The sequence below is a fragment of the Sinohyriopsis cumingii genome, chromosome 6, assembly GCF_028554795.1.
Source record: "Sinohyriopsis cumingii isolate HCF-2022 chromosome 6, ASM2855479v2, whole genome shotgun sequence".
Taxonomy (NCBI): Eukaryota; Metazoa; Mollusca; class Bivalvia; order Unionida; family Unionidae; genus Sinohyriopsis; species Sinohyriopsis cumingii.
Window position 1 is genome coordinate 14,345,876 of NC_142966.1, and position 26,698 is coordinate 14,372,573.

A 26,698-nucleotide genomic window follows, 5' to 3' on the forward strand; every position below is an offset into this window, starting at 1 on the left:
TATGAATGGGTAACAATTATCCATTCGAACGCTTTAATTACAAGACTAGAACTTTAACAAATAGTCTGGGGTTCTCGTAAATCTCCCATAAAGTTCGACCAGGCTGAAAACAGGAAAAAGGAAAGAGAATAAAGACGATAATGAACGGGAGAAGGTATTCAACTCCAAGCTGTAAAGATCAGTAGGTTATACTAAGATTCGGAGATATGGGAACTTACTTAATGTAGAATCCACCAATTAACAATGAACTTATGAAACTGCAAGTTTGATATACATACTTGCTTAGCTCTTCAATTTTCTTTGACACGCTATTGCATTATATTAAGTTATTATTGTTTTATTTTACGTTCGTATTACATTCTATTGCGTTCGTGTTTATTCTACTGAGTTCTTATTCCATTTTATTGCTTTCGTATTGCATTTGTATTTCATATCGTATTCACATTCAAACATGTCCCTGTGCACATTATCTAACCCTATCCCCATTCTATTGCATACTTATTGCATTCTATTTTCTTCATTTATTATTGATAGGTATAACGAGTCTCCTAGAAACGTTGCAACTATGTATTTTGATCTAATTTAGTCTTGTTTATATAATCTTTAATCATCTCTATGAACTGAACAGTTTCTCAAATAAGAAGATATATATATATATATATATATATATATATATATATATATATATATATATATATATATATATATATATATATATATATATATATATATATATATATATATATATCACAGACATATGACTATAGTCCGTATGTATGTATGTGTGTGTGTGTGTGTGTGTGTTTCCGAGACGAAATTCAATGTTTTAAGGTATTCTCTATCACAGATTAGTCAAAGTTTCTTTGGGAAGGCAAAACGTTCTTAATTCCGAGTGAATTGCAAGTATTCTCTCGTTCAATAAATTTTGCAAAGGGACTGCTGTCTGGAAGTGTGACGGACACGGAACCTTAAAAGTACAGAGACATTCTACTACGATAGAAACCAGCGAGTCTTGAAAGCATAAGGTATTTGTCTCGATCACATGTAATTTGTTGTTTGATATGAGTTGATAATTATTTCTTTGAATTTTATTTGTCTTAAAGTCATAAATTTTCCTTCGATATGAGTTCAGAAGATAATTATGTGCTTTCATTTGTCTTGAATGTTATAAGACGCATTTATTCTAAGAATTACATAAATTATTATCTTGAAAAGAATCTTGTGATAATTGTTGAATTTAGTCGTTTATATGTAATGCAAATTAGGTGGGCTATGAATTGATAGTTATATGCCAATGAATAGTTAGTTAGCAAATATTGTAGTTAACACATGAAGTGAATTTCAATAATCCATTTGTATAATAAAGATGAGAATTCTTTTAATCGAACAATCGAGCGCCTGCCGCCAACAATTAATCAAGTTAATTATTTGTTGTTAACGTGGACGTAGGTATTTTTATATGTCTGTTTTAGGTTACAGTTAGGGATGATAAATATCCCTTTAGGGAGACACGTTAATTTGGGATACAAAATGTCCCTTTAGGGAGATACATTAATCTTCTGTACTAGGGGATGTGTATCAGTTGTCAGGCTGCCAAATGACCCATATTAGGCTTAGTTTCTATTGAATTACCATATGACAATATCTGGCGTAAAGAGAAAGGGGCTAATGTTCTATATCAGAAGTAAATGCCTGACAATTATTTATTTATTTATTTATTTATTTATTTATTTATTTATTTATTTATTTATTTATTTATTTATTTTAAATGGGAAATAGCTGCATATATGCACCATCTGGAGAGGACAGAGAGGTGACAACCAAATTACGGTTGATGTCCCGAAAGAGGCTGGAGAGAGACAGAGAAAGGTAAAGGGATTAAATCAATTCTATCTTGTAACCACCGTGGAATTTGGAGGATCGGCAAGCAACCAAGTTCTGCTGGCATGGTGGAAAATTGAGTTCGATCACTCGCTCGATTTGATGATGAAATGTGTCGTATCGGTATAAGAACGGTTAATTGTATTTTCTATAAACTTGGTAATTATTTCTAAATGAACTGTATCATTTAAATGTCATGTTCAATTTCATTTGTTTTATGTAATTGATTTAATCGTTACATTGTGCATACTTGGATTCGTGTTATTGAATAATATATCTCTGCTCAGATCTCAATTTATTCCATCTATACATTTCATATATTTTATTTTATTATTTACTCTATCCGGGCAATAAAACCGAAGTCGACCATCCTCTAGATAAGGATAACCACCATTATCACGTATCATTATCATTGGCTCCCTTCACGACATTTAGAAATGGCAAACATCTTGGCATTGGCTCCCTTCACGATATTTAGAAATTGCAAACATCTTGGCATTGGCTCCCTTCACGACATTTAGAAATGGCAAACATCTTGGCATTGGCTCCCTTCACGATATTTAGAAATGGCAAACATATTGGCATTGGCTCCCTTCACGATATTTAGAAATTGCAAACATCTTGGCATTTGCTCCCTTCACGACATTTAGAAATGGCAAACATATTGGCATTGGCTCCCTTCACGATATTTAGAAATGGCAAACATCTTGGGGAAAAAAAGAAACATGACAGATTGGAAACAAATGTATTTGTCCTGTATCAACACTGCATAACTCTTCTCAAACATGCTCTGATTGTCAGTAATTTCATTTACATTATGAATACCACATATATTGTGTGTGTGTGTGTGTGTGTGTGTGTGTGTGTGTGTGTGTGTGTGGTGTAGTGTTTAAAAACAATGAATACAGTATGTACATACAATCTAGGAAGTGCTCATATACGATTTATGAAATGTTCATATACAATCTGTGAAGTATTCATACACAATGTGTGAAGTTTCCATAAATAATGTATCAAGTGTTCATATGCAAAGCATGAAGTGGACGTATACAATGTATGAAGTGTACGTATACAATGTATGAAGTGTACATATACAATGTATGAAGTGTACGTATACAATGTATGAAGTGTACGTATACAATGTATGAAGTGTACGTACGCAATTTACCTATAATTTATTAAGTGTTCAAAACAATGAATAAATTGTTCCTGTACAGCGCAGGAAGTGTTCACAAACACTTTTATGAAGTGTTCATATGAACTGGATGATGTGTACACATTAAACGAGTACATCCCTATATCACACTACAACATCCTTGGATATATACTCCTGGGGATCACTTTCATGTGAACTGCCATCGCTATGGATTCCAGAGTCCGAATGTACGAACACTAATTTCAGGGGAGTGCGTGCTTCTTCAAACAGGTGACCATGTGTATTTAAGGCTTTTTTGAATGAAAATGGAATTATTTCCTGTTGAAATTTTGGAGAATTGACTGAAAAAGAAAACATACTTTATAAGTCAAACGTCGTTTAAAGTTATTTGAGAGACAAGAGAGAATGAAAAAGAGAGACAGGAACTTGCTATGAAATACAAAACAAATGATGTGCATGAAATTGAAACCTATGATATTTTTAGTTGACTAACCGTATTTTGATACTCACAGTTTATGATGATGCATTAGAACTAATTCATGATACATTAAAGTTAATTCATGATACATTAAAACTAATTCATGATACATTAAAACTAAGTGATGAAAATCTGTTCCTATATAAAGAATTTCAAACAAGAACGGATACAAATACAGTTTATTGCATGTACTGTCTAAATTAAGCCAGAAAGGTGAAAAATCGGAAACCTTTTTAATAAAATGAGTAATTAAAACATCAGACTACAAATAATGATATCGCTCGTAGTAAATCAAACAACAATGTTAGCATTAGCTATTGAAACGGTGTAAAAGTAAAGTAGGATTAACCGACTTCGAGTGTTAACAGAGACGAGAAAAATCTTCTTAATAATACCATAGTTACTATAACATCAACGAATATCTTCTCAAAATATTGCCGAAGAGAAAAACACGAAAACAAGGAACTAAACTTTACCATACATAATGCTTAGAAAATCTTCATGCTGTCTGGGAAATTATTATTTCAGTAAAACTAAATAGTACACATTTCCGGGTAGATACTCCATAAGAGTATCGCAAGTGACAGAAACATGTTAAACTATGTTTCTTTGTACATTTTGTTTCGGTTTCTTTTGTTCCAGACGTATAACTATAACATGGATGGAGGGTCTTTGTCCCAGACATGTAACTGTACTAAATATGTGACTCTTTGTTCCAGACATATAACTGTACCAATGATGGTGATTTTTCTTCCAGACATTGAACAGTACCATGGATGGGGATCTTTGTCCCAGATATGTAACTGTACCAAAGGTGTGATTCTTTGTTCCAGACATAAAACTTTACCAAGGATGGACTTACTTTTTGTCCCAAATATATAACTGTAAGAAAGGATGGGGTTTCTCTGTCCCAGAGGCATAACTTTACTAAGGTTAGGGATCTTTGCCCCGGATATGTGATTGTAACAAGTATGTGGCTTTATTGTTCCATACATATAGCTGTATCAAGGACGGGAATTTCTTTATCCCAGGCATATACGTATACAAAGGATTTTATACCAAGCTATGTGCCTGCTTTAAGGATGTGGTTTCTTTATCCCAGACATATATCTTTACCAAGGATAGGGATCTTTGTCCTCGACATATAACTGAACCATTGATGAGATTTTCTTTGTCCCAGTCATATAACTGTACCAAGGACGGGCTTTTCTTTGTCCCACACATATAACTGTACCAAAAATTTGATTTTTTGTGAGAGATATATAAATGCACCAAGGATGGGATTTCCTTGCTCCAGACATATAACTGTACCAAGGATGGGATTTCTTTGTGACAGACATATAACTGTACCAAGGATGGGATTTCTTTGTGACAGACATATAACTGTACCAAGGATGGGATTTCTTTGTGACAGACATATAACTGTACCAAGGATGGGATTTCTTTGCTCCAGACATATAATTATAACTGTACCAAGGATGGAATTTCTTTGCTCCAGACATATAATTGTACCAAGGATGGGATTTCTTTGCTTCAGACATATAACTGTACCAAGGATGGGATTTCTTTGCTCCAGACATATAATTATAACTATACCAAGGATGGAATTTCTTTGCTCCAGACATACAACTGTACCAAGGATGGGATTTCTTTGCTTCAGACATATAACTGTACCAAGGATGGGATTTCTTTGCTCCAGACATATAATTGTACCAAGGATGGGATTTCTTTGCTCTAGACATATAACTGTACCAAGGATGGGATTTCTTTGCTCCAGACATATAATTATAACTATACCAAGGATGGAATTTCTTTGCTCCAGACATATAATTGTACCAAGGATGGGATTTCTTTGCTTCAGACATATAACTGTATCAAGGATGTGAATCTTTGCAACTCTTTTTACACAAACCGCAGATTGAAAATCACTTCTGTATTTAAATCGTAAGGTCAATTATATTGTGTACTTGACAATTGTCTGTGACTGAGGTTATAGTTTTGGCCTACCTGACTTTTGTCATTTTTTATAGATGTTCAATTCGAATTTAGTTTACGGCCTGGGTTTTTCCCTGGAAAATTATATTGTGTATTAAGTAAAGTGAGATTAGCATATATATGTTTTGTAAGCAAAATCTTCATTACTGTTACATTCCGTGCTTGGGAATTTATTATCAGTTTTTTGTAAATTTTGGTTCAGATAGCACTTTAGTGGAATAATTTATTTAAATTATTCACTGAAATTACAAAGTGCTCATTGACGTTTTGGACTAAAACATTACTTTGGGATTAATTTTAATTCATGCAAAGACATTCTAGATTATATCATTGTGATACATCAAGACTATCTGCACATCATCACATTCAATACTACAGGTACCTTAGAATATTCATTATTATAATTAATTCAGAACATTCCATACTTTGGACTGTGATTGAACATTTATGATTATTTCGGGTCAATTCACAATTCATTAAGTTGCTCTTAAAGTTTCACTTTTGTATTCTAGGGGAAAAAATGTTTGTGTAAATGTTATAAACTTATTAGTTTCGCTTGGTTCTATTACTTAGTTTAAGACCATAGAGTCGTAGCACATATTTAATTCAGAGACTTTAAAGGAAACAACAAAAAGAATGAAAAGAAAGATAACTAAAAATAGATGGAGGTACCTAAATATTTAAATTACCTCATTAACAAAAACTAGTACATATTTAACAGTAAGACATACATTCGCACACGCGGGCACACACACACATACACACACGCAGTGTAAGTGATGTACAGTTGGTGGGAGTTGGTCATTCGTCAGTTTAGATTCCTTGAACAATCACAAAGCACAATGTTTAGCAAATAGTGGAAGCTACGACATTCTCCATCACTCATCTTCAACTTTACCTCTCTTTTCAAGTCTGGGGGATGAGCAGTTTCTGAAACTGTTTATGTGATTCACTCTCTCACTCATTCCTCGACCACCGTCCTTTGTCCCAGTATTTCTTTCCCTGCTGGATTCACCGATAGGTTTTGAGAAAGACAGGCCGATGGTGGGCTGAAAATCATGAAACAAAATGTTGTAAATAGAGGTGTTGAAGCTCTAAGAGGTCAAAGGGCAAAATTATTACATTTTGAATAATCTTTAGATTCGATGAACACAAACAAACAAAATGTAACCAAAACTAGTTTTTGTAGGAGCGCTCCAAAATGGATGTATTATTCTTTAGTAAAGATAGCTGATATTAATGAGAATACAAAAGTTGGGTCTGAAACATTAGATATAAAAGCAGCAAAAATTATTTTGGCTGAAAGAATAAAATATATGCACCAGAAATTCATTCGAATATTTCATATAAAAATGTTATCTCCGAATAGATAACACAATGCGATACGTGCACATATGCACTTAAACGCCGCAACAATTTTGAAATAGTTACTACGTATTTATATTGTCATTAAGAAATATTAATTCCTACATGAAAAGTATATGCATAATAATTCCTACATGAAAAGTATGTGAAATTAATTCCTACATGAAAAGTATATGAATACTAATTCCTACATGAAAAGTATATGGATAATAATTCCTACATGAAAAGTATATGGATAATAATTCCTACATGAAAAGTATATGAATAATAATTCCTACATGAAAAGTATATGAATGCTAATTCCTACATGAAAATTATATGAATACTGATTCCTACATGAAACGTATATGAATCATGCAAAATGTTAGTAGACATAGTTGTAAAATTTCTTGCCAGTTTCCACAACAGAAAAAAAAATTAATCTGGTTCATGTTGCTCATATACATTATTATAAGAATTCACTTACAAAGCAACAAAAAAATCTAACCTAATATCCAGTCAATAAGACCAGTAACAATGACCATTAATCTGCCTTTTGTTGGTCATTAATGTAATTTAATAGCCACCGATTTTATTTCATCTGCATACTTTGTATTCATAGATTTTAAGTACTCCATTTGCACAATTATACCATGTTTATATAGATCTTTGGCATATGAATTCCATTCTGACCGCATACAACTTTCAGCACATTCAAAGAAAAAGTGATGTTTTTAATGCGAACACCTGTGTACTGAGTGAATTCCTCGAGGATGCTGGGAGAGCAAAAAGGTAACACCTGCTTTGTCCATCAACAACTCTGAGATCAGTCGTTTGAGCCAACATTTATGAGGATTAATGACATAAAAGCCATGAATTTACATTTCATGATGTTAAGGATAGATGTCGTTGGAGTTGATTATTATAAGGTTGGATTGCTTGGCAGCATATTTGGATTGCTTGGAAGCATAGTTGGATCGCTTGGCAGCATAGTTGGATTGCTTGGCAGCATAGTTATGACAAAACATGATAATCAAAGAACTGCATAGAATGATCAAAATCATTGCAAAGAAATAATCCAGTATATGCTTCAAAATAACAAGAACGGAATACATACAATAGGAAAAGCCAAAGAATTGAGTATATGTACAAACATACATACAATAGGACAAGCCAAAGAACTGAGTATTTGTACAAACATACATACAATAGGAAAAGCCAAAGAACTGAGCATATATACAAACATACATACAACAGGACAAGCCAAAGAACTGAGTATATATACACACATACATACAAGAGGAAAAGCCAAAGAATTGAGTATATATACAAACATACATACAGCAGGAAAATCCAAAAAATTGAGTATATATACACACATACATACAATAGGAAAAGCCAAAGAATTGAGTATATATACACACATGCATACAATAGGAAAAGCCAAAGAATTGAGTATATATACAAACATACATACAAGAGGAAAAGCCAAAGAATTGAGTATATATACAAAGATACATACAATAGGAAAAGCCAAAGAACTGAGTATGTATACACACATGCATACAATAGGACAAGCCAAAGAATTGAGTATGTATACACACATACATACAATAGGAAAAGCCAAAGAACTGAGTATATATACAAACATACATACAATAGGACAAGCCAAATAATTGAGCATATATACAAACATACATACAATAGGAAAAACCAAAGAATTGAGTATATATACAAACATACATACAATAGGAAAAGCCAAAGAATTGAGTATATGTACAAACATACATACAATATGAAAAGCCAAAGAACTGAGCATATATACAAACATGCATACAATAGGACAAGCCAAAGAACTGAGTATATATACAAACATACATACAATAGAAGTCAAAGAACTGAGTATATATACAAACATACATACAATAGGAAAAGCCAAAAAATTGAGTATATATACAAACATACATAGAATAGGAGAAGCCAAAGAACTGAGTATATATACAAACATACATACAATAGGAAAAGCCAAAAAATTGAGTATATATACAAACATCCATACAATAGGAGAAGCCAAAGAATTGAGTATATATACAAACATACATACAGTAGGAGAAGCCAAAGAATTGAGTATATATACACACATACATACAGCAGGAAAAGCCAAAGAATTGAGTATATATACACACATACATACAATAGGAAAAGCCAAAGAATTGAGTATGTATACACACATACATACAATAGGAAAAGCCAAAGAATTGAGTATATATACACACATACATACAATAGGAAAAGCCAAAGAATTGAGCATATATACAAACATGCATACAATAGGAGAAGTCAAAGAACTGAGTATGTATACAAACATTCTAAATGTAACGCACACAGACATACACACACAAAGTTACCAAGTAATCATAACGATTGTAAGGTTTTGAAAACAGCGAAGTATCTCTTTTAACACAGACTTTCCCTATATATACGTATAATTCGAATGCCAGATTTCGTCATTGATAATTACGACACTACATTCTAATTTCAGTTATTAACCTGATGATTTCATGATAATGCTTGCTCCTGGTTACGGTGGTTGAACCTTAGTTTGAGTAAGGTAACAAAACTACTTCCAACGATAATTTTACCGTTACAACCTATATGTATGCTTGATCGGTAATAGAGATTCTTCTATTTGAAAGAATCCGGTTGATTGTAATTTGATTCAAAGCAGACAGATACATATCAGTTAATTCTTTTCTTGTGACACTGTAGAGAAAATCGTTTGTTCGGCTGAATTTTTATTAGGGCTGGAAATTGCATATTAGAAAGTTTGTCGCTCTAAAGAACAACCTGATTAGAGATCAATATATTGAAATAAGCTTTTACCATGTAAAAACCGATGATAATGAACAAAAACGGAGCTGGGTGGAGGACTACCTAATTTCGTACAAATGTTGCAGAAAATTATAATTCCTCTCTTTTTATGGCTATAATAACATATTTTAGACATTATTATCAGGTGTTCTTATGTAATCTTGGCTTCTTTCTATCTTTATTCATTAGAAGAGGAATCGTAGTATAGATAACCATGTCACATGTTTCAGAAGACGCAGTGAAAACTTATATTGGAACACCTATATTAATTAATTTAATTTATATGAAAATTGGCCAATTCAGAGGAGCTAATATTCACAACTGACTCATTGTTACTCAATTTCAGACCGCAGGTCACTACAAACTATGAATGTTCTAAGAACATGCACACTTTGGCGACCAGGGATGTTGTTGGAATTGAATAAAACCTAAAAACAAGTCACACAGCCTTTCCTTAGATCCTGGACTGTGAAAATCACAAAGCCTTGCCTTGGATACTGGAATGTGAAAATCACAAAGCCTTGCCTTTGATACTGGACTGTGAAAATCACAAAGCCTTGCCTTGGATACTGGAATGTGAAAATCACAGGGCATTTCCATAGATATCGGACTGTGAACATAAATGGTTACGACGTATTACTCAAAGATATTAAGGTATATTTCTTGTCATAGCTCTTTCTCATGATCAAGGTTACTTCTTTCCAATGTTAAGCAGAATGGTTTTCAACGAGACTGAAAAGATGTGTGTGTGTGTGTGTGTGTGTGTGTGTGTGGAAGTGGATTGCATTGCTAATCCATGAGAGGTAGGTGATTAGTGCATTTAAGACTCCTATCAATAATAATTATGTATATTTGAAAGCGGTCTGAAGACAAGTTGACCATGTAATTCCAAGTTGGCCTAAAGACCGATTGGCCCTGTAATTCCAAGATGACCTGAAGACCGATATGACCTGTAATTCCAAGATGGTCTGAAGACCAGTTGACCATGTAATTCCAAGATGACCTGAAGACCAATATGACCTATAATGCCAAGTTGGTCTGAAGACCGATTGGCCCTGAAATTCTAAAATGGTTTAAAGACCGATGGGTCCCGTAATTCCAAAACGGCCTGAAGACCGACTGGTCCTGTAATTCCAAGATGGACTGAAGACCGATAGGCCCTGTAATTCCAAGATGGACTGAAGACCGACTGGCCCTGTAATTACCAAGATGACGTGAAGACCGACTGGCCCTGTAATTACCAAGATGACGTGAAGACCGACTGGCTCTGTAATTCCAAGATGGCCTTAAGAACGATAGGTCCTGTAATTCCAAGATGGCCTGAAGACCGATTGGCCCTGTTCATGACTATACGTCTACATGAATTTATCTAAATCGTCCTACTTTGACTTCGTCAACCCATCTTGCCAATACACTCTATAATACACGTCTTCTTGTCTGTCATCTGTACACGATACAGACTCTAAAGCGCTTTAATAATAATTTTTCTCTGATCTGATTTCTCGTGTTTGTCATTGATTCTTGTTGCCTGTTACACTACACAATGCATAAAGAATGACCCACTCTATGATGTGTGTAGCAGTTATCATCATTAAATTATGAGACCTTCCAAAAGGAACAAACAAGGAATCTCAAAGAACGAGTTGCTTTGTCACTTGTTCAGATAACACTGCCTGGACACACTGAATACCTTGCTGATAGTTGATTATAGTTGATTTCCACCTCATCTAAATTGAGGTTGTCTACACACCTTGTAATATTTGATGTTCTAATGACGTTATTAAGATGCAACACACTGCAGACCTATCTTACAAATTCAATCACGTCAATTTCTGGGTCAGAAAAAATTCAGGCGTTAATATTGTAATAAAGAGTGGTTATGACCAAATAAACCCTTTATCGCCATTGTAATTAAACACATATAAACCCTTTATCGCCATTGTAATTAACCACAGATAAACCCTTTATCGCCATTGTAATTAACCACATATAAACCCTTTATAGCCATTGTAATTAATCACAGATAAACTCTTTATCGCCATTGTAATTAACCACAGATAAACCCTTTATCGCCATTGTAATTAACCACAGATAAACCCTTTATCGCCATTGTAATTAACCACAGATAAACCCTTTATGGCCATTGTAATTAACCACAGATAAACCCTTTATCGCCATTGTAATTAACCACAGATAAACCCTTTATGGCCATTGTAATTAACCACAGATAAACCATTTATGGCCATTGTAATTAACCACAGATAAACCATTTATCGCCATTGTAATTAACCACAGATAAACCCTTTATCGCCATTGTAATTAACCACAGATAAACCCTTTATCGCCATTGTAATTAACCACAGATAAACCATTTATTGCCATAGTAATTATCCACATATAAACCCTTTATAGCCATTGTAATTAACCACAGATAAACCCTTATTGTCATTGTAATTAACCACAGATAAACCCTTTATCGCCATTGTAATTAACCACAGATAAACCCTTTATGGCCATTGTAATTAACCACTGATAAACTCTTTATCGCCATTGTAATTAACCACAGATAAACCATTTATCGCCATTGTAATTAACCACAGATAAACCCTTTATCGCCATTGTAATTAACCACAGATAAACCCTTTATCGCCATTGTAATTAACCACAGATAAACCCTTTATCGCCATTGTAATTAACCACAGATAAACCATTTATGGCCATTGTAATTAACCACAGATAAACCATTTATCGCCATTGTAATTAACCACAGATAAACCCTTTATCGCCATTGTAATTAACCACAGATAAACCCTTTATCGCCATTGTAATTAACCACAGATAAACCCTTTATTGCCATAGTAATTATCCACATATAAACCCTTTATAGCCATTGTAATTAACCACAGATAAACCCTTATTGTCATTGTAATTAACCACAGATAAACCCTTTATCGCCATTGTAATTAACCACAGATAAACCCTTTATGGCCATTGTAATTAACCACTGATAAACTCTTTATCGCCATTGTAATTAACCACAGATAAACCATTTATCGCCATTGTAATTAACCACAGACAAACCCTTTATCGCCATTGCAATTAACCACAGATAAACCCTTTATCGCCATTGTAATTAACCACAGATAAACCCTTTATCGCCATTGTAATTAACCACAGATAAACCCTTTATGGCCATTGTAATTAACCACAGATAAACCCTTTATGGCCATATTAATTAACCACAGATAAACCCTTATCGCCATTGTAATTAACCACAGATAAACCCTTTATAGCCATTGTAATTAACCACAAATAAACCCTTTATCGCCATTGTAATTAACCACAGATAAACCCTTTATAGCCATTGTAATTAACCACAGATAAACCCTTTATCGCCATAGTAATTAACCACATATAAACCCTTTATCGCCATTGTAATTAACCACAGATAAACCCTTTATCGCCATTGTAATTAACCACAGATAAACCCTTATTGCTATTGTAATTAACCACTGATAAACCCTTTATTGCCATTGTAATTAACCACTGATAAACCTTTCATCTCCACTGTAATTAACCACAGACAAACCCGTTATCGCCAATGTAATAAACCACAGATAAACCCTTTATCGTCATTGTAATTAACCACTGATGAAGCCTTTATTTTCATTGTAATTAACCACAGATAAACCCTTTATTGTCATTGTAATTAACCACAGATAAACGCTTTATTGTCAATGTAATCAACCACAGATAAACCCGTTATTGTCATTGTAATTAACCACAGATAAACCCCTTATTGTCATTGTAATTAACTACTGATAAAACCTTTATTGTCATTGTAATCAACCACAGATAAACCCTTTATTGTCATTGTAATTGACCAGATAAACCCTTTATTGTCATTGTAATCAACCACTGATAAACCTGTTATTGTCATTGTAATTAACCACTGATAAACCCGTTATTGTCATTGTAATAGTATGTATATGTAATTTAATTGTTAGTCTGTTAGTTTTAAAATGTTTTATTCTTTTACATGCTATTGTAATGCAACATTGTTACCTGAACTTTTGACCCCCATCCGGGAATCTGTTTTGCGTTTTAATTAGTCGTATAACTGATGCTTTTGATAAAGGTTGATCAGTCGTGCTTTAACATCTGACACGTCAAGTTGTATTATGTTGTGACCAGTTTGGGCTGAATTTTATTTTTCTTCAAATTATTGGATTCAAGTGATTGTTTTCCTTGGAAATACAAAAGTGCTCTGATAATTCTTGGACAAAGACATTTCCTAGAATTTATACGGAATTAAAATACTGGAATAATATTTTCTGTGTTTCAACAAGAGACTATTGACACATTACTACAGCGCTGACTATTACAGACATCATCGCCTTCCATCTTGAATTTCATCGGGATTTGAACTGTGATTCGCTTAGAACTTTTCGTTGATGGGATTTGTCTTTTAATTCTTGGATTACAATTTAGATTTATTTCGCAATACAGAAAGTTCTTTTTTCTTATTTTTGTTTACTTTGTAGGCTAGGAAAATAAATTATTTGTTAAACATTACAAAGCTTGTTGTCTTCACTGTTTTATGTTACTTCTTATAAGAACATAGACTCGTAACAGTAATTAAGCACTGACAAACCCTTTGTTGTCATTGCAATTAAACACTGATATATATGGATGGAACAAAACACTGCACTATTTGACTAGTTACTTTCTTAAATGACTGATGAATCCTAATGCCAATCGCATATCATGTATTTGTTTTCAGAAGTAGTTGTTGTTGTTGTTGTTAAAGGGTTTAACGCCATTTTTCAGCACAAGATAGGCTATACATGGCGGCCAGTATTAATGGTGGAGGAAGAACCCGTGAAAAAATCCCGGAAAGAACCACCGACCCACGAGAAGCTACCGGCAAGCTTTCTCACATATCCACATTGGCCGAGCCCGAGACTCGAACCTACGCAGACAGAGGTGAGTTTTCAGAAGTAAAATAATGCCAACAAGCTCTAAACTGACTCCTTAAATCAATAAAGGGAATACTTACCTTTAACTGCGAAATATGCATTTTCACGAGGTCACTGTTTAATCATACACCGGAAGCAAGAAAATGTTCGTAATATTTCTCTGACCATCAAAGTGGTCACTGTTATCCACAGTCTGCTGGGTTTAAATTGACTGGACGTAAACAATGTGACTTTAAATGTTTTGCTTCAATACAACAATCCCGGTCATTTATGCATGTTTCAAGATGGCATGAAGACATGCAAAGAATATTGTAATGATAACAAGCTACAGTAGTCATGAATTACACTTATCTCAATAATGACAAAAACAATTTAAAGATCGTATTCTCTCTTAATGTTCTCATTATAACTGGCTTGCTATAATGATTTATTACAGAAGTTTTACATCTGAGATCCCAATGTGGACTACAGGAATGGCATACCAAAAAAGGGCTTTACTTATAACCCAAAAAAAACATTTGAATGTGAGCATGTCCTTTGATTATTAGATATTTATCTTTCGTACACATTTATCAATCATAAATAGCAAAATGCACAGAATATTAGTTTTTACTTTGAGATCGTTAGTTTTCCTTAGTTAATTATAGTCAAACACAAACAGAGTTTTTGTGTATTACCTAAAAACTGCTCATAAAATAGAGATACTGACGACAGAGAATCCAATAACTTTTCTATGAAAACAAAAGTTTTTGTCAAATAAATGACTCACCTTGAATGTTTTGTATTCTGTGGTGTTGTCCTGATGCTGAACATGATCTTCACCAGAAAACACATCATCCTCCAGCGAGAAACTGACAACTTTTCTTTTTCTTTCCTCCTGTGCACGATTGTCAGATGGCAGCGAAAACACCGCCATACTTTCATCAAACACCTTCTTCTGCTTTGCATCACTAAAGTAAAGTTGCTGATGTTGTTTCTTAATGCCAAGCTTCCGAAAGACACAGATTATAATCACAATGCTTCCTGATAATACCACGGTTGCTACACCAACTGTGACCGCGATTATAAGATGTGGTTGTCCTTCCTCATCTCCAAATTTGACTGCTTGTGTAACATTTTCTGGATATAGCTGAATATTAAGCATGGCTGTCGAAGATAGTGCTTCTGGAATACCATGATCTGATACCACAATCCGAATTTTGAATGTGCCTGAATCATACTCCTGTTCTGTGATAAAATCTGTAACTTGAATATCACCTGTATTGGAACTGATTCTAAACAGACTCGTGTCGTTTGTAATTTCGTATTTCAATCTGCTATTTTCGTTCCCGGGTTCATCATCATCTGACGCCTGTATACGAGAGATGACCGTCCAAGGGGTAGTCATAAGGGGAACTCGTATTGTGCCATTGCTTGGCGATGGAAAATATATCTTCGGAGGATTATCATTTTCATCGTTTACAATGACTTTCACATGAACACTACTATTCAACACTGGAAACCCCTCATCCGTGGCTATTACGTTAAAGTCATAGTTATCAATTACCTCCCTGTCCAATTGTGCATTAGTTTGTATGACTCCATCAGGAGATACAATGAATGGAACCTTTTGGTTGTAAAATGAATGTATCATAAATAGAATCATTGCATTCGATCCAGTGTCACCATCAGAGGCTGATAACGTACCAACAACGGTCTCCGACGGACGATTTTCTGATATTGAAAATTCGTATGAATCCCTGTTAAAAACTGGTTTCTCGTCATTTTCATCCAAAATCTGTATTCTAACAGTAGCGGAACCAGTCAGCTGTGGAGATCCCCCATCGACTGCGTACACCAAGAAGTCTAACAAAGATGTTTCCTCCCTGTCAAGGCTCCTTTTGGCACGTATCATTCCAGACATTTCTATGTATACATATTCCGAACCATTTGACGACAGTCTGTACAATATTTCTGCATTAGTTCCACTATCTATATCTTCTGCCTTTACTGCAACAATTGATTCACCAAGCTTGTTATTCTCATATATACTTGTTTTGTATAATGGCTTCGTGAATCGTGGAGAGTTGTCATTTTCGTCCAAAATTTCGACTGCAAACATTAAAGATGACATCAAAGGTGGGTCCCCATTATCTTGACAGTTAACAGTGACATCAGTCGTGTTCTGTCTCTCGTGATCTAGCAGCTGGGCTACGATAACTGTATACTCATATTTTTCTGGGAGAGGTTCGATTTCAAACGAATCACTGTCAGTAACGCAGACGACCTCGCCATCTTTTCCCATATCGTGATCCACCACAGAAATGTGTGCAACAACAGTCCCTGGTTTTGCTAGTTCTGACACAAAGGCGTCATCCGAGTTGGTGAACGTATTCACATGGATTTTCGGTGGATTATTTTCACTGTCTTCAACACTGACATATATCAATGTTTGATTTGTAAGCGGGCGGTCGCTTAAATCAAAAGTTTCAACAATAATTGTATACACTTTTTTATATGTGTAAACAAGTTCACCGATCACTCTCATTTCTCCCGTTTCTTCATCGATCGCGAACAGTTTAAATATTTCATTCATTTGATGTGGACTTAACCTAAAGTGTACCAATCCATTCGCACCTTCGTCTAAATCTGTTGCAGCAATTGTTAATATCACCGATCCATTTTCAACATTTTCATTTACAGACACGTTGTACATTGGAGCGGTGAACTGAGGCGAATTATCATTAACATCTGTAACGGTTACGTTTATTATTAACCTCCCAGTCAACGGAGGGTCACCACCATCTTTTGCAATAAGAACCATGTCGTATAATTCCTGCTTCTCTCTATCCAGTGCCTGGGTTACCCTTAATCTTACCAGTGAACTGCCATCTAAATTTTTCACAAATTGAATAGAAAATGGCACATCGTTTGGGATGAGTTCATATGCGTACAGTGAGTATTTGTCACTATTATCCAAATCTATCGCTCCTTCAATGGAATAATGAGTACCTACTACTACATCTTCTGAGATGGGCATTGATAATGACTCTTTTGAAAAGGTTGGCGAATGATCGTTGATATCCTCAAGATAAATATGTACTTTTAAAGTTCTAAAAAAGTTGCCGGATGAGGACTGCACTGCCACTTCCAATGCTAATATACAAACGGTCAGAAAGGGACATAATTGTTCTCGATCTAATCGCGCTTGCGTAAACATAGCGCTAGTTTTGTCGTCAATATGGAAATATTTGGTATACTCAGTTCCTTGTGTGAGAAAGTTAAATCTCATATTATTAAAATCGGTCTCGCTAATTACCGAATTAATATTGGAATCATTGGCTATGTTACCTATATAGGAATTGTTGGGTTCTTCCTCGGGGATATGGTACACAACATCCTCTCCCAAACATATGGAATACACAGTAAGGAAAAACACAACCCTAGGCCAGTCCTCCATATTTCTTCCTGATCCAAACAAATTTTCCACAGAATGACCCACATCAATTAATACCTGTCTATACGAGAAGAACTATCACCAGTTCTCTAATTCCATCATAGTCATTCAATGAACTGAAATATCGGAATTCTCTTCAAATTTGACTGTGTGGAGGAATCTATCTTCTTATTTCTTGCAGATAAATTCAGCTTAATCTGCATAACTTTCCTACCAACAATGTTTAATAGACCCTTGATTTACTTATTTAATTAGGGAATGATACGGAGAGTTTCGTTGCCAAAAGTGTTTAATTACCCCCGTTCCATGATGACATCGAATTTCCCATCAGTTCTTTTATGTCTCGAGTCTTCGTTCACTGAGAACCTATACTGCTTGTTCCATTCGAATGCAGATCACTGATGGTAAGAAAGGCACTTTCTTCTTTAAATGACAGTAGCACATCAACGAATTTCTCAGTCACCGTTTACTTTGAGGTGACACTGAAACACCCACCTGGGGCTATTCGTGGTTCGTTTTAATCCAGCTTCACACTTTATTTGGTCCCATAACGCCGCTTGATAATCTGGGGTTACCTTGGCGACTTACAACTTTGGCAGCTTAAGCAAGTATTAATGGGGCAGAGATAAATATCTTGAATGTTGTGTCCCGCTACTACATGAATTATATTACCGCCCTTTTACTCCACGTTTATCCCTTTCTTACTTGCACAAATTCCCACTCGAAGACATCAGTTTTTTCCCTGCCAAACACCAATCAGTTAACTCTTTGTAGAGTTCAATTGTTATTAACGGACTGCTATGCTACTTTATATTGTAATCTGTCCTCAAATTGTTATTTTTTCTGTCAATCCTCACTGTACCTAAGAAAGTAAGGATTCACAATTTTCTTTACTTCCTTGTTTTTTCTCTGATTTATTTGGTCTTCATTCCATACTTAATGAATCTCAAAAAGGCTGGAAAAGATTATTTCTGAACATTCAACAGCGATTTGTAAATAACGGCTAAAACGTGTCAACAATAATTATAAGTATGACTGACAAAGGGCATTAAACATTACGTGTGTGTGTGTGTGTGTGTGAGAGAGAGAGAGAGAGAGAGAGAGAGAGAGAGAGAGAGAGAGAGAGAGAGATTTGGATTTTTAACATAGCTTTAACAATTGTTGAGTCATATCGCTACGATGGCTGCAGTATAACAGATTCAAACCCGCGACCTTCCGCACCCGAGGCGTACGCTCTATGCCGCTAGGCCACCGGAGCGGTAAAAACATAACGGTGTATATCAATTATGAATTCTTCAAGCAAACGAAGAACTCTGAGGACATTTAATTATATTAGGTAAATTAATGATATGCTAACTATTGAAAACTATTTGACTCCGAGAAGAAAAATAAATAAGATTTAATGGTTTCTCTTTCACGAGTTTGAAATTAAGTAAACTGATTAAACTTAAATCCACACAAATAGCATGTATTAGTATACAAGACTCTGCTTGAAAGAATAATACAGGTATTACGGATAACATACGAAGAGATACTACAGGTATTACGGATAACATACGAAGGATTAATACATGTAACATGCAAAAGAATAGTATAGGTATTATAGATAACATACAAAGAAATAATGTAGGTATTACGGATGACATACAGGACACACGGTAATAATTTTATGGAAAAATGGGAACCAGTCTGGAAATCGGTGAACCTAAAATAGAGTATATATGGGTTTTGGATGACCAGGATTTGTTAATAATGTAAGTTATATTTTAGGAAAAAGAATCTTTTGAGAGCTTATCCTAGTTGTAACTGAGAAAAAAAAATAGAGACATTGTTTTATTGATGGAATTTCAGCCCTTTAACTGTCTTGAGTTGGAACATACATTACTAAAATTAACAATTGACTCTTTGGTGCGGAATTGAAAGCACATGGTTCAAACACGTGCAGGTTCAGATAATGCAGCGGCTCATATCCTTTCTTCAACACAGATGCTGACATCCAGGTTTTATCTGAACTGATAAACATAGGTTTGATGATGAGCACTCAGATATTTTAAGTTATTGAATTTTTAATAGCATTGTTTTTGCATAGGTTTGCTATGGGAACTGAATTAGCAACGTGTGTCCTACAACGAATACTACATGTATGACGGGTAACATACAAATGAATAGTACAGGTATTAATGGATAACAAAAAAAGGAATATTAAAAGGTATTACTGGTGATATACAAAGGAATACTAAAAGGTATTACTGGTGACATGCAAAGGAATACTAAATGGTATTACTGGTGACATACAAAGGAATACTAAAATGTATTACTGGTGACATACAAAGGAATACTAAAAGGTATTACTGGTGACATACAAAGGAATACTAAATGGTATTACTGGTGACATACAAAGGAATACTAAAAGGTATTACTGGTGACATACAAAGGAATACTAAAAGGTATTACTGGTGACATACAAAGGAATACTAAAAGGTATTGCTGGTGAGATACAAAGGAATACTAAATGGTATTACTGGTGACATACAAAGGAATACTAAAAGGTATTACTGGTGACATACAAAGGAATACTAAATGGTATTACTGGTGACATACAAAGGAATACTAAATGGTATTACTGGTGACATACAAAGGAATACTAAAAGGTATTACTGGTGACATACAAAGGAATACTAAATGGTATTACTGGTGACATACAAAGGAATACTAAAAGGTATTACTGGTGACATACAAAGGAATACTAAATGGTATTACTGGTGACATACAAAGGAATACTAAATGGTATTACTGGTGACATACAAAGGAATACTAAAAGGTATTACTGGTGACATACAAAGGAATACTAAATGGTATTACTGGTGACATACAAAGGAATGCTAAATGGTATTACTGGTGACATACAAAGGAATACTAAATGGTATTAGTGGTGACATACAAAGGAATACTAAAAGGTATTACTGGTGACATACAAAGGAATACTAAAAGGTATTAGTGGTGACATACAAAGGAATACTAAAAGGTATTACTGGTGACATACAAAGGAATACTAAATGGTATTACTGGTGACATACAAAGGAATATTAATAGGTATTACGGATAGCATGTGTGGGGGGGTGGGCCGGTGGGGGTGTGACTTATATTTGTAACGTAGCTTTAAAATAAATTCACTGATATTGCCTGGATGTCTGAATTGTGGCAGTTCATACTAATGTCCAGCACTGGGACATCATGCTGCAGACTTGTAGCATCATGTACAGCCTGAAACCAGGCCAACCAGTCGAAAAAGTAATCGATGAACGCCAAGTCAGGCAGCTGCTAGTAACGTTTTTATATGTCTTTGGTATGTCTCAGACGGGGTTCTAACCCGAGATCTTCCAATACCGAGGCGGACGCTCTAACCACTTACGCCACCGGAGAGGTCGACACATGCATACATACATACATACATACATACATACATGCATACATACATACATACATACATACATACATACATACATACATACATACATACATACATACACACGTACGTACGTACGTACATACATACATACATACATACATACATATACGTACGTACGTTCATACATACATACATACATACATACATACATACATACATACATACATACATACATACATACATACATACATACATTTAGGACTTGTCGGTTAATGTAGCTGTTCCTTACAGTATTTAAGGCATATTTTGTTTTATATCTGTTTTGCACGAATTATAAATTATGTTAAAGTATGCGAACAGGAATGAGCTAATATGGATCATTTTATACATGTTAGATATGGCGCACCTCGCATTTTTTTTAAATAAACAGTGTGTGTGTGTGTGTGTGTGTGTGTGTGTGTGTCTGTGTGTGTGTGTGTGTGTGTGTGTGAAGAAACATTTTCATTGAGGGTTCTTCCTAACCTTTCATAAATGTGCTTGTTATAGTCTGGGGTTCATAGACAGGACAGAGCTATGGGAAACATTTACGCTCTCCCTGTTTTACAGAAAGCTTAGTTAATATATTTTTCTGAAAGTCAAGAGGTTTTCACAAATCCAATTAAATTCCTCAACTAAGGTGCAAATCGAATTCCTCAATTAGTATACAAAGCAAATTCCTTTTTTAGTACACAACTCCTCAGTCAGTATGCAAATTAAAGTTTTCAGTTAGTAATCAAATTATATTTCTCAGTGAAAAAGCGTAGTCTATCTTTCCACACGTACTAATGATATTTCATACATAACATAAAACAATGACGGTTTTATTCCCAACAACAATTACTTTTAAAATTCTATTATATTCTTGTAATATTACTTATCGTAATAAAATGTACTTAGGCAACCTACATTGCAAGTGATTCACTCAAAGTTTATTTCAGCATATCTGCAAAGGTAATTCCCGTTATTAGATGCTTCTTTTTAAAGACACAGTCTCCCGATATGGCCAACTTTTCCTTACCTAAAGTAGCGCCTTTTTACTAGTTTATTTACTATGTGATGTCTTCCACTGAAAATAAATGACCATTGCCCTTTTGAGAGGCAACTGAGTTTGGTTCTCATCTTTCTTTGACTACTGGAGGATGTGAAGTATATACAATAACATGTAGTTTTACTATATTATGTTTATTGCTTTCATATCACCTGTAATTATGATAGTTCTTCCATCTCCACAGGTAGCAAAGTCCTGATTTAAAATCCATCACAAACTTCAGACATGCATTAATGACAAAGAGTTGAAAAATCAAATCAAACTAAGCAGGTTTTCTAATTATTTTGTACAGCTCTGCCTACATTGTCTCATATTTTACAATCATTATGAATTTTCGTTTCAACTCCGTTCAAATGCAAAATTAACGGGATGTCGCAATCTATACAGTTATTTGGACAAGGGGCCTGAAAAGGAGTTAACCAATCTCGGCATGCAAATTTAATTGTAATTTGACACCTGCACGACTACATATAAACAGCTGATACAATCCAATAACTGGACCATAATACGGGCATAATTCCCAAATCACATTGCTCCTTTACTGCAAAGAAAAGAACATGTGATCGGACTTACCGAATCTATTAACACTCCGAGTGCTTTGATAGCCAGAAAAAACATCCCCATTTGTAATACAATACAATATCGTGCTGAAGTCTTTGGAAAAGGTGTGCACGTGTACAAAAGAACCCCGCCGAGAGGCTGTTGTGAACTGCATTGAAAGCATCGTCTCAAGTATCATCAGCATCAATGAGCACTGAGGTACAGAGCCTCGCTCGTCTGCCAATCAAAAGAGCTATCAAACTGATTGACGGCCACCATACAGGTAACGTATATTGATTTGTTACGGACGGAAGGTACTGTTAGAAAGTGGATTATGTCTACATCATATGATCATATGGTACCTGGCGATTTATTGACTGGTGTGTGTGTGTGTGTGTGTGTGTGTGTGTGTGTGTGTGATTTTTAACGTTGCTTTAATAATTTAGTCATATCGCTACGATGTCTGCAGTGTGGCAGTTTATAATGATGTCTAACACTGGGGCATCATGCCGCAGACCTGTAGCATCATGTCCCACCCAGTCACCATATTATGATACCAGGCCAACCAGTCCAAACACTAACCTCTTAATACTGAGCGCCAAGCGAGGAAGCTGCAAGTACCAATTTTATAAGTCTTTGGTATGATTCGGCCAGGTTGCGAACCCGCGACCTCCCGCATCCGAGACGGACGCTCTAACCACTTAGGATACCGAAGCAATCTTAACTGGTGGCAGAATGAAACTCTCCGATTTCATCAGTGGTCAGTCGCGACCTGTTAGTCGTATTGAAATAATTTGAAAGAACGAAGTCATTAATGAGCAATCATTGCCCGAATAACACACACGAAAGTGTCAATTAGACTGTGTCTAACAATTAATCCTAGCAATCATTGCCCGAATAACACACACGAAAGTGTCAATTAGACTGTGTCTAACAATTAATCCTAGCAATCATTGCCCGAATAACACACACGAAAGTGTCAATTAGACTGTGTCTAACAATTAATCCTAGCAATCATTGCCCGAATAACACACTCGAAAGTGTCAATTAGACTGTGTCTAACAATTAATCCTAGCAATCATTGCCCGAATAACACACACGAAAGTGTCAATTAGACTGTGTCTAACAATTAATCCTAGCAATCATTGCCCGAATAACACACACGAAAGTGTCAATTAGACTGTGTCTAACAATTAATCCTAGCAATCATTGCCCGAATAACACACACGAAAGTGTCAATTAGACTGTGTCTAACAATTAATCCTAGCAATCATTGCCCGAATAACACACACGAAAGTGTCAATTAGACTGTGTCTAACAATTAATCCTAGCAATCATTGCCCGAATAACACACACGAAAGTGTCAATTAGACTGTGTCTAACAATTAATCCTAGCAATCATTGCCCGAATAACACACACGAAAGTGTCAATTAGACTGTGTCTAACAATTAATTCTAGAAATCATTGCCCGAATAACACACCGAAAGTGTCAATTAGACTGTGTCTAACAATTAATCCTAGCAATCATTGCCCGAATAACACACACGAAAGTGTCAATTAGACTGTGTCTAACAATTAATCCTAGCAATCATTGCCCGAATAACACACACGAAAGTGTCAATTAGACTGTGTCTAACAATTAATTCTAGAAATCATTGCCCGAATAACACACCGAAAGTGTCAATTAGACTGTGTCTAACAATTAATTCTAGCAATCATTGCCCGAATAACACACACGAAAGTGTCAATTAGACTGTGTCTAACAATTAATCCTAGCAATCATTGCCCGAATAACACACACGAAAGTGTCAATTAGACTGTGTCTAACAACTAATCCTAGCAATCATTGCCCGAATAACACACCGAAAGTGTCAATTAGACTGTGTCTAACAACTAATCCTAGCAATCATTGCCCGAATAACACACACGAAAGTGTCAATTAGACTGTGTCTAACAATTAATTCTAGCAATCATTGCCCGAATAACACACACGAAAGTGTCAATTAGACTGTGTCTAACAATAAATTCTAGCAATCATTGCCCGAATAACACACACGAAGATGTCAATTAGACTGTGTCTAACAATAAATTCTAGCAATCATTGCCCGAATAACACACACGAAAGTGTCAATTAGACTGTGTCTAACAACTAATCCTAGCAATCATTGCCCGAATAACACACACGAACGTGTCAATTAGACTGTCTAACAATTAATTCTAGCAATCATTGCCCGAATAACACACACGAACGTGTCAATTAGACTGTGTCTAACAACTAATTCTAGCAATCATTGCCCGAATAACACACACGAACGTGTCAATTAGACTGTCTAACAATTAATTCTAGCAATCATTGCCCGAATAACACACACGAAAGTGTCAATTAGACTGTGTCTAACAATTAATTCTATCAATAGATTTCTTACATTTATCAATTTAGTATTTAATTCATTATTTCGTCATCTGTTTCATTTTATTAGAAAAAATTAGTTCACTGCTCGCTAATGATTACAAATTGCCTATTATTGTAATTAAATAACGAAAATCGATATAACATCACAGGATCCCTGTAGATCTTGGTTCAGAAATGCAATTTGGACTTCGTGTAGGTATAATAACCTGCATTTAATTGTGAGTTTAGATGCAATCCTTGTTTTCACATGTGAAAGATACAGAAAAATACCCCAATATCTATCCCGATAACGACAACACCTGTCTTCAATAATATAATTAACCAATTGATGCATAAAATTAATAATGACCAACACATGAAAATATGGACATTATATCACAACAGACACAATAATGTCAACGTGTATTTTAAATACTTACATAAAAAGTGTGTATTCCAGTTATATCACCAAATCAGAGATCCTTATGAAAAACAGCAGACCTGTTATAGGCCAAGTGGTTAGATTAAAATGATGACGCATCTAAGATCCCCAGAGCTTTTATGATTTGTGATTGTCTTCGGAACTAATGATCCTGTCTAGCCTTGTCCGTGTTTTCGTCTCACATTATATTATAAAGAATAGACGATAATATTTATATTTCATTTGAAATGATAAATATCGAATTGCATGTATTGTCATCAAGTAGACTCACCTTTACCTGTCAGTAAGGGTAAATTAATCCCGTCAACAAATTAAATATGCACGGTCGAAGTACACTGAACTGTTCATATCTGCAACAAGCAGTTAAATAACGTTCTAGATTCAAATGTGTTTCATTGTTCAGATATTCTAAAACTAGAATATATCATATTTTAGAAAAACTAGACCAGACATAAATTAAGCACCAGTTTTATTTGACTGATGATATCAATCTCAGCTTTCTTATTCGGAATCAATATATGACACTGGTCTCGTACTTAATGACGCACATGGAGCAAGGGTAATTAGCACAAAACGGTATAGCTTCTTTAAAACAGCACGAAACAAGCACGTACGCTAGTCTGTCATTAACCCTACAAAACAGATTTCAGGATCATGAGCTTACATGCAGGGCCGGCGCTACCATAT

General features: G+C 34.9%; 1 protein-coding gene and 1 long non-coding RNA gene across 2 annotated transcripts; one reads left to right on the plus strand and one right to left on the minus strand.

Moving 5' to 3' along the window:
- The first annotated feature begins 851 nt into the window (after nucleotides 1-851).
- On the plus strand, nucleotides 852-5,627 carry LOC149796389 (uncharacterized). The gene is made up of 3 exons (XR_016421674.1): nucleotides 852-1,025; nucleotides 1,780-1,869; nucleotides 4,273-5,627. It is a non-coding gene; the product is annotated as an uncharacterized LOC149796389 (long non-coding RNA).
- On the minus strand, nucleotides 2,613-26,085 carry LOC149796390 (protocadherin-9-like). Its single transcript, XM_089961067.1, has 4 exons — nucleotides 26,010-26,085; nucleotides 15,474-19,095; nucleotides 6,409-6,559; nucleotides 2,613-3,378 (listed from the first exon to the last, which is right to left on the minus strand). Exons 2-4 carry the CDS (start codon nucleotides 18,141-18,143, stop codon nucleotides 3,182-3,184), a joined length of 3,018 nt encoding a protein of 1,005 aa, XP_089817193.1. The 5' UTR covers nucleotides 18,144-19,095; nucleotides 26,010-26,085; the 3' UTR covers nucleotides 2,613-3,181.
- Nucleotides 26,086-26,698: the final 613 nt, after the last annotated feature.